Source organism: Anguilla anguilla, chromosome 17, assembly GCF_013347855.1.
Source record: "Anguilla anguilla isolate fAngAng1 chromosome 17, fAngAng1.pri, whole genome shotgun sequence".
Lineage (NCBI taxonomy): Eukaryota > Metazoa > Chordata > Actinopteri > Anguilliformes > Anguillidae > Anguilla > Anguilla anguilla.
The window spans coordinates 12,326,868-12,341,740 of record NC_049217.1 but is presented as its reverse complement, the minus strand read 5'-3'; the positions used below and the strand labels follow the sequence as shown (position 1 = coordinate 12,341,740).

The 14,873-nt window shown below is 41.3% G+C and overlaps 3 protein-coding genes across 5 annotated transcripts; 1 reads left to right on the top strand and 2 right to left on the bottom strand.

The window, feature by feature from the left end:
- Positions 1 to 952: 952 nt before the first annotated feature.
- LOC118217219 (lipopolysaccharide-induced tumor necrosis factor-alpha factor homolog) lies at positions 953 to 7,662 on the bottom strand. Of its 2 annotated transcripts, XM_035399069.1 has the most exons (6): positions 7,529 to 7,662; positions 4,974 to 5,144; positions 4,268 to 4,387; positions 3,393 to 3,488; positions 2,842 to 2,989; positions 953 to 2,093 (listed from the first exon to the last, which is right to left on the bottom strand). In XM_035399069.1, exons 2-6 carry the CDS (start codon positions 5,134 to 5,136, stop codon positions 1,985 to 1,987), a joined length of 636 nt encoding a protein of 211 aa, XP_035254960.1. In that variant the 5' UTR covers positions 5,137 to 5,144; positions 7,529 to 7,662; the 3' UTR covers positions 953 to 1,984. The 2 variants fall into 2 exon arrangements, with proteins under 2 accessions (XP_035254960.1, XP_035254961.1); XM_035399070.1 differs by lacking the exon at positions 7,529 to 7,662 and having other exon boundaries at positions 4,974 to 6,817.
- Position 7,663: 1 nt separating this feature from the next.
- On the bottom strand, positions 7,664 to 12,058 carry snrnp25 (small nuclear ribonucleoprotein 25). Of its 2 annotated transcripts, XM_035399071.1 has the most exons (7): positions 11,946 to 12,058; positions 11,565 to 11,811; positions 11,085 to 11,175; positions 10,842 to 10,947; positions 10,257 to 10,331; positions 9,662 to 9,732; positions 7,664 to 7,950 (listed from the first exon to the last, which is right to left on the bottom strand). In XM_035399071.1, exons 1-6 carry the CDS (start codon positions 11,969 to 11,971, stop codon positions 9,675 to 9,677), a joined length of 603 nt encoding a protein of 200 aa, XP_035254962.1. In that variant the 5' UTR covers positions 11,972 to 12,058; the 3' UTR covers positions 7,664 to 7,950; positions 9,662 to 9,674. The 2 variants fall into 2 exon arrangements, with proteins under 2 accessions (XP_035254962.1, XP_035254963.1); XM_035399072.1 differs by having other exon boundaries at positions 11,565 to 12,040.
- A 191-nt stretch (positions 12,059 to 12,249) lies between these two features.
- Positions 12,250 to 14,870, top strand: polr3k (polymerase (RNA) III (DNA directed) polypeptide K). Its single transcript, XM_035399074.1, has 3 exons — positions 12,250 to 12,503; positions 13,407 to 13,494; positions 13,776 to 14,870. The coding sequence occupies exons 1-3, from the start codon at positions 12,393 to 12,395 to the stop codon at positions 13,901 to 13,903; spliced, it is 327 nt and encodes a 108-aa protein (XP_035254965.1). The 5' UTR covers positions 12,250 to 12,392; the 3' UTR covers positions 13,904 to 14,870.
- Positions 14,871 to 14,873: the final 3 nt, after the last annotated feature.

Below are 14,873 nucleotides of genomic sequence, written 5' to 3'. Positions count from 1 at the left end.
AATATGCAAGGCAGGTAAGATGTGTTTGGGTAGTTGTTTGTTTGAACGTTAGTAACTTTTGAAGGCAAAGGGTTCTAACACAACGTCACTGACTCTTTTGGGAACAATTTTTGTTGGGAGGACACAGCTGTAACTTGTTTGGAAGGATGGAGACTTGAAGTGGTAGCAGGGTACACAAAAATACATGTAGTGGTGGAGGCTGTTCTGTAATTTTCTGTTAAATATGCTTCCTGCATATTATTGTCTAACATTGAAATGGCTTTGAATGACTGATTTGACTGTAAATGGAAAAAAAACGAAAGGGTGCAGGAATATTACATTGCATATCTTGTGACATCTGCGGAAATTTGTACTCATGGAAGTGCTGGGAACGGATAAGCGGATGACTTTCTTAATGTTCTGTACCCTTGCCAATGAAAATGGCATTTAGTTCATTGATGGTTTGTAATACATTTTTGCACATTGTGGGCATGTTTACGGTCCAAACTTGCATAATGCTTATTAATAATAAATGGTAAATGGACTGCATTTATATAGCGCTTTTATCCAAAGCGCTTTACAATTGATGCCTCTCATAATAAATAGTGCTTTTTAAAAATAAATGGTGGGCATTTATGTGCTCTTTTTGCACGTTGCCTAATAAGTCAGACAGTTTGGAATATACATTGACCTTTTTATGTCAGTGAAATGGACTGTGTGCAGTACTGTTTGTGTGTGCCTGTAATCCCTGACACACGCCCTGGATGAGTGTGTTCTCCTCAGTGTCCCTGCCCACAGTCCAGAACAGACAACAGTGTGGCTACGAGCACAACAACAATTTCACACTGTTACTTCCTGACTGTGTGTGCAAGCTGACTGGTTTCAGTTTGTATCAGTTTTTAATTAATGATTCCAAAAGCCCCAACAATATTCCTGTTACACCTGGTGAGATTCAACGTGAGTTGAGATTGTCTTATATTCACAAAGTTTTATTTGTACACATTTATGGTCTGTTTACACAAACAAAACAACATGTCAGAAAAGCCTGTTTTACAACTGCGTATTTTGCATCCGTGATTCCAGTTACTGTAAAATGCAAAATTACGACTGTTCTACAACCACGCGCTCTGGCTTGCCAGTGAACAGATTAACAAATGAAGTCCGACTGGATATTGGAAATACACATTTAAAAAGCAATGCATGGACATCCATTTTAAATTTAAACCATCCGACTTGTGCACACAACACCTTCTCTCCGTTTCTGTTTGGGTACATGCTAATGTTTATAGCATTTGTGAAGCTGTTATGTATGTTTTTATGTATCAACTGGCCCTTTTACCCAGATAACAACTATATCCTAGAATGTACACTGAACTTGCCATTTGTAATAAATGACAGATGAAATAAAAAGAAAAACACAGTTGTCTACCCTGTCTATCTTGGGATCTGTGTTTAAAAAAAAACCAGAAGATTACTTCAAAACACACAAGTAAACACTTGTACTAGGCTAGCAGGGTACAGGTACAGGTAAATGTGAGAAGGGCTAGCCACAGTTGCTAAATGTGCCATGTAATCCATATATGTGAGAGAGAATAAAGCCACCTAAAGACTGGCTGAAAGGTGTCACAGTGCCATATTTTTGCAGTCAGCGTTTCACAGGTTTTCTGTTTTAACTTCCTGACTGCTCTTTAACTGGCACACCTGAGCACACGTGCAGCTGTGCAAAAGCTGTGCTCAGCTGTGTAAGAGTTTGGCACACCCCAGCTGTGAAATAAATAGGCCAGAGGAAGGCCGCGGTTCAGAATCGACATCGGTAAATGGGCATCAGTAACCCTCCCACAGTTCAGGGGACACACGCCGCTGGATCGCCATCCTCCTCTTCCTCATCCTATTCCTCTCTGTCTCTTCCGGCCGTTTTCTGTTCCGCGCCATCGGCAGAAACCCCTTCTGTCAGAGACAGATTTCCCACAATGCCCCTGGAGGGGGGGTTAGTCTGCGAGCCAGCTCACAGCTTGCTGACGGTGTGGATCCTGGTCCGGCATTTGGGGCACTTGTGCTCCACGTCTTTGAAGCATTTTGCGCAGAAAGGGATGAGGCAACAGCCGCCCACACACCTGTATGGATGAGGAGGAGATCATGATCATCAGCATCACAATAACACTAATCATAACACACCGCTACGGAGGACGAGATGTCATGATCATAACACACCTGTCATAATCATCATCATTATAATAACCACAGTCATAATACCTCTCTGTTTTCACAGAGAGGGACCCAAAGACAAGGAAGGTTCATTCATAGCCTGCCGTGTTAATTTCATTAATCATGTTGAAAACATGAAATTTGCTTTCCTGCCACAATAAAGAGTACCGCGTACATTCAACTCCATTACCAATTCAACAAACATTACGACACAACATATATAACAGACACGTTATTAGCAAACTGTACATCAGAGGATGCATTATAAAATCCAAATATGATACTGATTAATAATACAAACTGAGCGTTCTTCAAGATGGGGTGAGTGTGTTGGTGTGCACAGGAGGAGACCGTTTGTTTGCTTAGTTTTTGGGAAGAGGGTGTCGTCTTTTATGTCCATGCATTCAAGTTCTATTCTCATGTAAATAAATTATACACAGTTGACACTGAATGCAGTTTGTACATGAATCACCTCCGGGGAATTGCAGGTTTTGTCCGGATCAGGAGTTCACATTCCACAGAACAAAAACCTATTTACAGTACCCATGTTCTCTTAGACTGTAAGCTGTGGGCCTATTATATAAAAATAAAAATGACACAAACAAAGCAAAGACAGCTGCAGAGATCTGCAAGTCCGGCAGCTTACTGGTGACATACCCAAGCATGGAGCACATGACGCACACCAGCCAGGTGGTGCCCCCCACCCTGAAAACCGTTTCCGTGATGATTAACTCACGGCAGGCCGGGCACTTCATGAGCGACGGGGTGGTGGGCAGGTCCTGAGCATCCAGGATCACCTGTGGAGCTACGCCAACAAGCCTCAGCAGGAAGTCACCCAAAACACAGCAGTGGACTGCAGGAAACCTAACTGACCTATCTCTGTGATACATCCTCACAGTGTGGGAAAGATCTTTTTTTTAAAAGCTGCAGAAGATTAGTCAGTTCTCATTTACATACATTTAGCAGATTAATCCAGAGTGATTTTACACACAATTCAGAGGCAGGTTAAGTACTTTCAAGTCAAGAGTACAACAGCGTTGCCTCTCTGTGTGTTGCAAGCCCAGTTCCTTAACCATTATTCCACCCTACTGCAGTTGCCAATTAGTGTGTGCAGAGTGTGATGTGTGTGTTGATGGGGATGCAGTGGTGTTTAAATGCTTCAGCATTCCCGTGGACCTGGGTTTGAGCTACCGGGGGCACTGACTCACCTGGCTTGGACGGTGGAGGTACTACACCAGGCTTGGTAATGGGGGGGAGGACGAACACACCACCCTGAGAGATGATGCTGGCAGTATCCAGGACATCTACAGGGCAGAGAGGCAGAGAGAATGGCAACAATTTTGGGGTATGGCCGCACCAAACTAAATGTCCGATCAATACGTCTTAAAGGTGACCAGGCATTGCAGGCATTGTGATTTCTGTCTTTTATGCAAGTGATCACATGCCCTTATGAGCAACAATTGTCAGTGATGTCACAGTAAAGAACAATAAGGAATGAGAAATAAAAACAAGGAATGTAAAAGAACAAAGAAAAAAAATAAACAAGGAGGAATTAAAGCATTTTTTTTATTTGGATATAGTGGTATTTTACTTATGACCCAAGGGACTCAATTAGATTTTAGATTCGGAACTTGAAGTGGGAGATTCTTGGGATTAATTTTTCTGGATTTCAATCAGGATTCAATTCTTGGGATTTGATACTTGAAAAAAAAAGAAAGACAAATGACAAACAAGGAAGAATGAAAAATGAAGAATAAAAAAAATGAATAAACATCAGGGAAGAGAAAAATATATATATATATAAAACATGGGACAAAGCAACAGAAAACAAGGACTGAACAATAAATGAAAAGCAATTATTAATCAGAAAAATTAACAAGGAGGAACACAAAAATATTATTAAAGCAACTTACAAATGACCAAATTTGCACTTCTTCACATGGTGTGACAAAACAATTAATTTGGGATTTTTCCTTTTTAGGATTCATTATTTGATTTGGGAACAAAAAATGTTTAGAACAAAACCAGGAAATAGAGAGTGAAAAAAAAAAAATACACAAATGGGGGCGGGGCGGGATATTACCTGGTTGGCTCTTGAGGTGAAGGATCTTGTCCATCTGCTCCTGTAATGCCACCTCCTTCGCATTGAGTATCGCCAGCTGCTTCTTGATTGCTTTAATCTCCAGAGACCTCTTAGCTTCCTCTGCGGGTAATGGGCGCAGTATAAACCAGCACATGACCAGACAACCTCACCATGCTACACTACACTACACCACACTACACAGTGCCACAGCACACTACACCACACTACACTGTGCCACAGCACACTACACCACACCACATTTTTTCCACACAATACTCCACAATACCCCACCGCTCTACATGACACCATACCATGCCACACCAACACATACCTTCTCACACTATACCACTGTGGTCCTCAATTCTGGTCCTGGTTTCTTGGATATGAATCGATTGCTGATTTTATGGCAAAACCAAAAAAACCAGAATCTGTGGCTCACCGAGACCAGTGTTAAGGATCACCTCCAATACCACATTACAACAAACCCCACTATACTGTATCAAACTGTAGAGTAACACACTATAGTATAACACACCACACCAGTGAGGTTTTTGTGCATTTGTAAAACAGATTAATAGCGCATTACTCTTGGAGAGAAAAGATATTTTAACAAGAAAGAGTGAAGCTGAAGTTAATGTAGCAGGCCTAGGTGTGGTGTGAGTGGGTAAGTGACTCGGGTGCGACAGTGACTGGGTACGGTGCATACCGGACTCCAGCATGTGCTGCTGCATGTGGCCGCTCTGCTTCCCGAACTCCTCCAGCATGCTCAGCATGGCCTGCCTGTCTCTCAGCTGCTGCTTCTGAAGGGCCAGCTTGTCCATTTCCACCTGCATCCTCTCATGCTCCTGCGTCTCAGAGCTGCTCGGCATCCTGGGAACTATAGGCAAAACAGGAGAACAGGCGCCTCCCCCGATTCACCGATATGTCTACGTGTGTGGGTAGTGTGTTCTGTAAGTATTAGGACAGCGATACAATTTTTTTGTTGTTTTGGCTCTGTACTCCAACATAATCCATCTATCCGTCCATCCATTTTCTAACTGCTTAGTCTGAATCAGGGTCGCAGTGGCAGCAGGGCAAGCAGAACAGCCTAGACGTCCCTATGCCTAGCGACTTCCGCTAACTCATCCCAGGCCAATCCCTCCAGCATGTCCCAGGTCTGCCTCTGGTTTTCCTCCCCGGGGGCCATGCCCACAACACCTCCAAAGGGAGGCGCCCAACAGGAGTCCTTATCAGATACTCGAACCACCTCAACTAACTCTTTTCAATGCAGATGAGCAGCACAACACCACCGCATAGGATTTGAAATAAAACAAGGAATATTAATTTAAAATGCAGATTGACAGCTCTAATTTGAGGGCATTTAGATCCATGTATAAAAAACAGCCATTTTTATATGTAGTCCCTCCATTTTAGGGGACCATAAGTAATTTGGAAAATCAATGTAATCTTAAATAAATGTCATATTTATTACTTGGCAGCAAACTCAAGTCCGCAACCCATCTGCAAGACATCACCAGATGTATCTTCCGTGGTGATGCTCTGCCAGGCCTGTACTGTAGCCATCTTCAGTTCCAGTTTGTTTTACCAAATTTTTGCCTTCGGTCTTGTCTTCAGCAATTGACATGCATGTTCAGTTGCTGCTGAAAGTTGAAGCACCATCCAGTGAGTTTCAAGGTATTTGACTGGATCTGAGCAGACACAATGTTTATGTACTCGTACTCTTCAGAATTCGTCTTGCTGCTGCCGTCAATGGTCACATCATCAATAAAGAGAACTGAGCCTGTTCCAGTAGCAACCATACATGTACGAGCTATTGCACTACTTGCATTGCTCTGAATCATAGGCAGTTATTTTCTTTCTCTTTCTATCACTTTGGTACAGGTACATACTCATCTCATCTGTCCATAAAACTTTGTTCCAGGGCTCAGTTTTTTAAAAGTACTTTTCTAATCTGCCCGTTCGTTTGTTGAGGCTTATCAGTGGTTTGCATTTTATGGTGAACCCTCTAGATATGCTGGTGTATTCTTCTCTTTATGGTAGTCTTTGACACAACTATGCCTACATCCTGGAGAATGTTCTTGATCTGTTCTTCACAATTGAAAGTATTATTTGGCCATACACTACAGTGGTCTTCCACAGTCCCAAAACTCCCTTTCCAGGCCAGAAAAAAATGGCTTCCTTGACTTTCATTGGCACAACTGTGGTCCTCATGTTGACAAACGTCAATAACAGACTCCAAAGGCAATCAACAAGCTCAAATAAAAATTAGAAAACTAAAATAAAAACTCTTATACCTGCACTAAAGAAGCAATTGAACGCACCCGACTAATCAGAAACAACAGTGATGCCATCTGTCCCAAATATTATGACACCCTGAAATGGGGGGACTATTTATAAAAAGTGCTGTAATTTCTACATGGTGAAACCAAAATGTATAAATGTTTAATTAAAGCTGAGAATGAGCACTTCGTCCACATGTGAATTGGTACAGAGCCAAATCAATATTACAATATGTCCGACTCAAACATTATGGTGCTCACTACATACATATATACACACACACACATACAAACAAATAATTTTAAATTAAAAAAAAACAAAAAACATTATATATATATATATATATATTCACTTCAGCAGAATGCCCAAGTTGTCATCGGAGAAGGTGCAGCTATTTTAATTTCCTTATACTACTTCCTCTGAACCTTTGTTTTTACAACAATTGGATGGATTTTTTCATAAGCAACAGTAAATGAATCTATGTATCCTATAAAACCATCAAAAAATATTAAAACAAAACTAATCAGAGATTGTTTATCTACAGTCTGTTCTAGAGGTACACTATAAACCTCTACTGCCTCTGCTTAACACAACACTGAACTGAAATCAGTTATCTACAGTCGGTTTTAGTGATTCATTACAAACCTGCTCCATTTCTGCTTCACATACAACACTGAACTGACACTGGTTATCCACAGTCTGTATTTGACATACACTATAAACTGTAAGTTTTGCTTTACACAAACTTTAACAGAAATCAGTCGCCTATGGTCTACGCCTCTAAGAGACGACAGACACAGGACACACAAATGTTAAAAACATCATGACAGAATACAAGAAATTCATTCAGCAAAGGACCTGAGCTTGAGCTCCTCTCTGCAGAAGCTCGCGTCAGGACTGCAAGCTCTCATACTGCTACTGTACACACACGCACACACTCTTCCCATTCAGGCACCTGCGAAGGAACAGAAGTGAACTCACCTCGCTGCAGACTCTAGTGTCTGAGGGAGAGTCAGAGACAGACAGAGGACCCTATTAGTCTGCCACCGCACCAGGAAACGCTGGCACGCTCCTCTGTGCTGTCACGACATCATCAACAGCTGATTACACCACTGCCAGTGTTTCAAAATCCACCTTTATTTTCACACCAGACCCTTCCTTCATTAAATCGAATTACAAACATGGCACACAAATAAGTCATACAGAAGGACTGCATTTTTATACACTTTCCCGCGTCACATAAATTAATGACAAAAAAAGACATAAATTTTGTGCTCTGTACAAATATAAAAGGTTGCTGTAGGCGTCGTTAGAGATGGATGATGGAAGATTTAAGGGGTGTGGTTTGATGTCAGAGACGTTTAAAGGCTCAATGTCATGTCAGCCGGCCCATCCTCACCCATCTGGAACACAAACATGGCAAACCGTGCAGTAAGATTTCACACATTACAGGCCCGTAGCTTTATATACCTGTTTCAAAGCCAAGCCATGTAACCCACATCCTTGTAGAATTCAGAATAAATAACACAGACTGTGTGTAATGGGCATACCATAGATTCGGTGAATTCTGACTAACTACCTATCTTAGGTGGCCTCATCACGCCTTTCATTTGTCCAATCCCTGAGTGTGCCGGCCCAAGGCCTCCCCGAGGAGCGGGAGAGGGCACAAAAACCATGCTGCAGGATCGTCGGCATGCCGTCTTCTTCTCTTCCGTCACTGAGCGAAAGGCGTGATGGGGCCACCCTGCGCACCCTCACCAACATACTCAAGGACAGCGCATCCCCCCTGCAGCCTCAACACCCACCTACTCGCTTCGTCGGCGAAGGGAATTCACAGCGCCCACGAGCAGAACCAAAAGACATGAACTTTCCTTTATTCCTCGTGCCCTTAAATTGTTTTATAAATGACCTATTTATTCTAGAGATCATGCTCTTAATTTTATGCTTTTTGCTTACGACATTGATCGCGGTTATGCATTTCAGGATTCACTGTTTAAAAAACGTGTTTTTATGCTGCTGTACCCTGCCCTGTCAAACTTTAATAAATGAAACTTGAAACTTGAAACTTTTACTTGGTAGCTGGAAGAACCCAGTTTATAAGCACTTGATGCCAGCAACCTATGAAGTACACATACAAGTACAGTATTTTTTACAGGGAGCATAATGCTTGTGATTACATCATCACCTGCATTCTAAATGTAATGAGAATGAAGCGTAGTTGCGCTCTTGCATACTATGAAGTACATTCTACATCAATCATTCTACATTCCTGGAAGAATGCACTATCAAGTACGGAAGGAAGCAGAACGCAAATTTGCATAACGGACCACTAACCCAGGTGTCTCATCGTTACCCTCCATTTAAGGAACCTGTAATGCATGCAATCATATTGATACACAAAGCCCCTGTGTCTCCAGGTCTCCAGGAAAAACTGCTCCGATTTGCATTGTTCCCAGAAGTAAAGGGAAGCACGTGTTACATGCCATGGTCAGAAGCGTACAGAGGGCCTCCAAACACAGCAAAGTTGCTTTGAATGCCATGTTGCCATATGCAAATTTAAAAGTGTATGAAGAGCAAATTCATCATACATTATATCTAGTTAAATGTGTTTTTATATACTGTATATATATATAAATATTACCCATTGTTGCTTAATGTGGAGAGCAAAAACATTGACGGGTTCTAACAAATCAGTGATTGCCAGCTCCCTATTGCAGGAAAAATAAAACAAAGATGTTAAAAACGGCCTATAAAACCTGAAATCTTTCATTATGCATTAAAATAATGAAGCAATGTTCTGACAGCCTGCACTTCATCCTAAATCTACTCACAGTCAGACTGGAATGTCATTGCAATGGTAACTAGGTCTGACTACCCATAATCCAATGCAACTACTTCCTTTATCCCCACCCTTCTCTCCCACCTCTGTTCCATCCTACTTTCCTCCTTCATCCCTTTCCTTTATCCATTATCTCCTCACCTCCCTTATTTCCTTCCTTTTCCCCTTAACTCTTCCCTCCTTTCCTAACCTCTCTTCCATCCACAGTTCCTCCATTATCACCTCCCTTCTACCCTCACTTTCTCTTTTATCCCTTCCTTTCTTTCTTGCCTTACCGTTCTTACTCCCTCACTTCTTCCGCAGTTTCTTCATGAATGTCACTTCGTCCCTGTTCCGTATCCCGTAGCTGAAAATAATCATCACATTTTTTGAAGAGAAGACAGAACATAACCAGCCATTCAACCAAAAAAAATGATTTACTATGAAAAAGCCACATTCTTCAGTGTGAATGCTTAATGCAATCACATTACATTCATATTCATAATTGAACATATACCATTTCCAAACTAACCATACTATTATCCAAAAGCTAGCAACCATGTAACAGATATATTTTATTGGTCATGAATATATTTCCATCAATCAAAATTGTTCAATAAATGACATCCAATATTTATGATACAGCTGATAAATATTTACAATTGATGGTATAATCTTGTCTTTATGAGAAAGAAAGGAGGACTTTCTCCAAGTTAGCAAATTTTTAAAAATGGCCTGATCTTAGAATTGCTTCTAAGCATAACTGAACAACCATTAGGATCTTGTCAATTTATAGCTCATATTGTTTAAACTAGCAGCCATGATACATATTTTAAATTTGTATGAAATACATTTTCATAACCGCAAAGTTGGCCATTGTTTACTACTTACTCTTTCAGTTTCATTTTGTCATCTTCCAACTTTTCCCCCGCAAACACTAAATGAAAGGTTCTCCATACATATCTCCTATCGGGCAAACAAACACACATGTTCCAGAAATATAAATACACAGTTTGGAATTTAGTCATTTTCCAATGTCCTAAACATCTGTATGGCATAATACAAATACAATTTCCTATTCATTGTATCCAATCCTTAACAAGGCCATACCAAAGCAGCTAAAATACTTTAATACTTTTAAGCAGATGCTATCTAACATGAATAACACAATTCACAAATTCACGTTGTCCCTGTTGACCATTTTCGAAAACATCAACAATCTGGCTGAGTTTTTGTTCACTTTCACGTGTATACTGTCATCATTATAAAGATTATGACAAAATAAGGCCATAAAAAATAAAATTGTGAAAATTACATACAGTATAACTGAGGTAGCTTTACCAGCATACCACAGATGCCTTAATGCCTCTATTAAGCTATACAGCGACCCCTACTGGCAAGAGGTGAATAGTCTGACACTATTTGGGTCAAAGACAGTTCTATCATGTTGTGTGCGCTGCTGCTTTTGTGCTTCACCAGCTGATGTGCTTGACTCCACCCTCCCGCTGCTGTTTCAACTCCATGAAGCGGCAGATGGCCTTCTTCAGGTCCAGAACTGTGGCGTTCTGAACGACAACAATGGCTGAAATACAGAAAGACAACAGCAAACAATGTGCCTTTCATCACTCAGTAAAAGCCTCAGGAATCACAGCCCTGTATAATTTCTCATAGCATGCTAACTTCTACTGATTTCACCCGCTTACATGAACAAATACTCACGCATGACTTCTCCATCTGCCTTACATACACGGACGGTCATAGCTTGGCCATATTCCAGAGCCACCTGTGAATTAACCTCCTCCAACGTCACCTAGGTAAAACACGGATACGAAAGGTAAACACAATCTGCAGCAAAAATTAAATGTTCTATGAAAAAATGTCACGTTTTTCACTGGATGTGTCAGACAGTTAGATCAGACTTGCAAGGCTGTATGTGATTGGCAGGTTGAAATGTTTTCCCCTGTAGTTTCTTCACATTACATGCAAATTTGGACACAAAATTCTCTTGACATCTCATATTTCCCTGAAATCAGTCTCAAACTTGCTTTAGAGGAAGGATATTGGGAAGGATATACATCTGAGATGTCATGGGATCATTTTGTCCAAATTAATATGGCAACTCCCTAGTATTTGTTACACAACATAATTTTGGCTACATATAACGCCAAAATGAGAAGATGAAAGATGTTTTTAGTGAACCTGAATTGGGAGATCACAGAGTAATGGGTCTTGCACGATCCGAGCAAGTCCCTCCTCGAAGATGTCCAGAAATTCGGAATGGGGTAGTGCTTCTTCATCTTCCTCTTCCTCCTCCTCCTCTTCATCTACTAGCTCCTTGTCGTCCACCCGTATTTTCTCATCATCTTCACTTTCTTGGACCACTTCCTTGACTGACAACCCCGCATTGGAATTTGGGAACTCTGTCTGTTCCACCTCAGTCATCTGTCTGAAAAGAAGCTGAAGGCTAACTTAATGATCAACACCTGACGGATTCACACTAGTCGACTAACCTAAACGAGACACCTAACATTAGCACAGAGATGGAAAATCTCAGAATTTACTTTCTGAGCCAGTACTTACACATTATTTTGCTTCTCACTCAACATGTGATTTACGTCTGAAATTAGCTTCACAGAGCTGTTGAAATTCCATGAAATGCACCGGAAGCTAAATATTCCGTAACTGTACGTGTCAAAAAATGTCCCTCTAGAAACAGTAAGTTAAGTACAAACGTTTCAGCGTTTTTCTTTCTGAAATAACGTCATTTATCAATATCAGTATAACAGGATTAACACAAATTTAAGACATAGTTAACTGGACAAATTATTGTTTTTAATCTAAGAGGTGTGGTGGCATTTTTAATTTCTGTGGCCCACCGGACGTAGAAAACTGCAACACGCGCTCAATCTTGCGATGAAGAAACGTCGGAAGTTTTGAGATACCGTCTGATTCTAATTGTTATACATAACTACTCAGTCACCGTAAATATTTATTAGATATTTTCAACATACACGTGTTAAGTGGAAAATGCTGCTGTTCTGTCCGACATGCGGGAATGTGTTGATTGTGGAGGAGGGACAAAAATGTTATAGATTCGCATGTAACACGTGTCCATATGTGCATAACATCACGCGAAAGGTAAGGTTGACAGATTTTTTTGTTTATTCGTTTAACACTGGGTAAAAGCTAAGCTAAATATCAGTAATAATTCAGAATGTTTGCTGCTTTTTGAACTTTTCGTTGTTGAAGGGTCATGGAATAACTATGTGAACATAATTTACAATTGTTATGGGAAAATATCACGATGTAACTTTTAACCTTTGGAAAATATAAAATTGTTTCAGAAGGACTAGATCCATTTTGCGCTGTATTGTTAGATTCCTGAGCAAGATCGCCGAATCTAGTCTACATAGGCGTCGTCATACACTACCGCTACTGGTCTGACGGTTCGCTTGTAGGCCTACTTCATAAATATCGTCAATCTGTCTTCTACATGTCTCGTGGATAAAAATGGCCACCGCCGCAGACAACCGGGCACGGCCAATGATTTCAGCGAGCTCAGCTGCCTGACAGATAGCGGGGGCGCTTTTACCCAAACTAGCACTAGTACTTACGGAAGAATGCGACTTCATGGAACTTTACGGGTGCAGCTACCATATGCTGTCATATGTGCCTCCCTGATTTCAACCAGTCATTAGATTTTTGTGTTTTGAGAAGGATCTTTTGATTAGTCCAAGCAAGACAATGATTAATAGTACAGTGCAGCCCAGCCCCTTAGGGAGTCCATGAAACCCCAATTTTCAGTCACTACATTGGACCATCTTATTTTTGGCTGCTGGTAGGGCAACCTGTTAAATACCTGTTAATATCCCATGAACAGTGCTGTGAAGCTCCTTGGCCCCTCTTGTAATCTGGATGGGCTAACGGTCATTGGAGAGAATTATACGGCCCACATTTGTTTACAGAAAGATGGACAAATCCTTACGGCATTGAGCTTGTTGTGTTTTTGCCATGCTCACTTTATCCATGGCTGCTTCACAGGTGAACAACAGGAAGTACCCCAAACTGAAAGAGGTGGACGATGTGCTGGGTGGTGCAGCTGCCTGGGAAAACGTGGATTCCACACCAGGTAATATTTATATTACGAATGAATATTGTTACTGTATGAAACCTGCATTTCTTGACTCAGTTACATTTGGTACTGTACTGTTCCCAGAATTCAAAGTTGCTCAAAATTGATTGTAACCTCTGAGTGTTTTGGTCTTCTTTCACACAGCCTCCTAGTATTAAACGATCCTTAATAAAGCGGAGAAACCACCATAGCTAATAGCTAAGAAACTTGTGTGATGAATGCGCTGTACCTCCTTTTCAGCATTCAAATCAGTGTTCTGGCTATGTGTCTGATTCCAGAAAAATGTCCGAAGTGCGAGCACCCGCGGGCGTATTTCATGCAGATTCAGACGCGCTCCGCGGATGAGCCCATGACCACCTTCTACAAGTGCTGCAACATACAGTGCGGCCATCGCTGGAGAGACTGAGCCGGCGGGGGCGTGACATCACCACGCCGGCCAGTCCGGAGCAGCCAATGGACACGTGCGAGAAGAGTGCGCACAACGCAGACGTTTGGTTTTCCGCCGCTACTTCATATGAAACCCAGATTTGACACCTGATCAGAACTTTTAGGTTGCTCAGGGGGAGTTTAATAAGGAGTTCAGGTTTCTGCTTATACAAGTGCAAACTAACAAAGGTGTGAATCAACTGCTGATCTGTTTACAAAGGAGTACCCTGATTTTCTGTTTGATATATCGTTGAAGAGATCAATCAAAGGGTAATTGCCTTTTTGAATAAGGGGGGAATCCTATCCTCTTACATTAGAAAATCTGACCACCGATTTACAAGTCAAACCTGTGATTTCTGCAGTTCAGACAGAAAATAACCCAGGGAAAGGGCTTGGTTAGACAAGGGGTGCACAACTCTGGTCCCAGAGGGCCAGACGGTCCTTTTTGTTCCAGCCAATTGCCATAGTTGTAGTTTTCTGACAGCTGTATGAGCTACGCCAGTTCACTCCTGCACTTGAGCACAGCTAGATGAAGCAGCCGCCCTTAAAGAAAGGCAGGCTGGGGAAGGTCTGTGTCTTTGAGCACACGGGCACCTGGCACATCTAGACACTTTCACTCAGGTTGTTTTCCATTATCTCTAGATTCCTATGTAAAGCTTATTTAAAGCTCCAATAACACTGAGGGCTACACACAGAATTCTGGATGAAATGTGAATAGAACTTCTCTGGATGTCTTAAAAGTGCAAGACTAGGGTGTTTTTTTTTTTTTTTTTTTTAAATTGTTGTGAATCTGCCATTCAGAACTCTAACCTGTAGAGGCCATGGTGTGGAATGTACCCTGATGAAATTCCCTGTGAATTTAAGAAGAGTAGGAAGGCTTTTGCATTTAACACAAGTTAACTTTTCTGTATCACATGGTTTATTAAAATTCTCAGAGAAATAAAACAGCA

What these genes read in the sequence shown, in the direction of transcription:
- LOC118217219 (XM_035399069.1), bottom strand. Translation starts at nt 5,136, where the DNA reads ATGCCGAGCAGCTCTGAGACGCAGGAGCATGAGAGGATGCAGGTGGAA. An exon ending in ACCTCCACCGTCCAAGCCAG is followed by an intron (nt 2,990 to 3,392) that starts GTGAGTCAGTGC and finishes TTGTTGGCGTAG; the next exon opens with CTCCACAGGTGATCCTGGAT. An exon ending in GTCATGTGCTCCATGCTTGG is followed by an intron (nt 2,094 to 2,841) that starts GTATGTCACCAG and finishes TCATCCATACAG; the next exon opens with GTGTGTGGGCGGCTGTTGCC.
- snrnp25 (XM_035399071.1), bottom strand. Translation starts at nt 11,971, where the DNA reads ATGTTGAGTGAGAAGCAAAATAATGT. An exon ending in GGCAGATGGAGAAGTCATGC is followed by an intron (nt 10,948 to 11,084) that starts GTGAGTATTTGT and finishes TCTGTATTTCAG; the next exon opens with CCATTGTTGTCGTTCAGAAC. An exon ending in GACAAAATGAAACTGAAAGA is followed by an intron (nt 9,733 to 10,256) that starts GTAAGTAGTAAA and finishes GATTATTTTCAG; the next exon opens with CTACGGGATACGGAACAGGG.
- polr3k (XM_035399074.1), top strand. Translation starts at nt 12,393, where the DNA reads ATGCTGCTGTTCTGTCCGACATGCGGGAATGTGTTGATTGTGGAGGAG. An exon ending in TGCATAACATCACGCGAAAG is followed by an intron (nt 12,504 to 13,406) that starts GTAAGGTTGACA and finishes GCTGCTTCACAG; the next exon opens with GTGAACAACAGGAAGTACCC. An exon ending in AAACGTGGATTCCACACCAG is followed by an intron (nt 13,495 to 13,775) that starts GTAATATTTATA and finishes GTCTGATTCCAG; the next exon opens with AAAAATGTCCGAAGTGCGAG.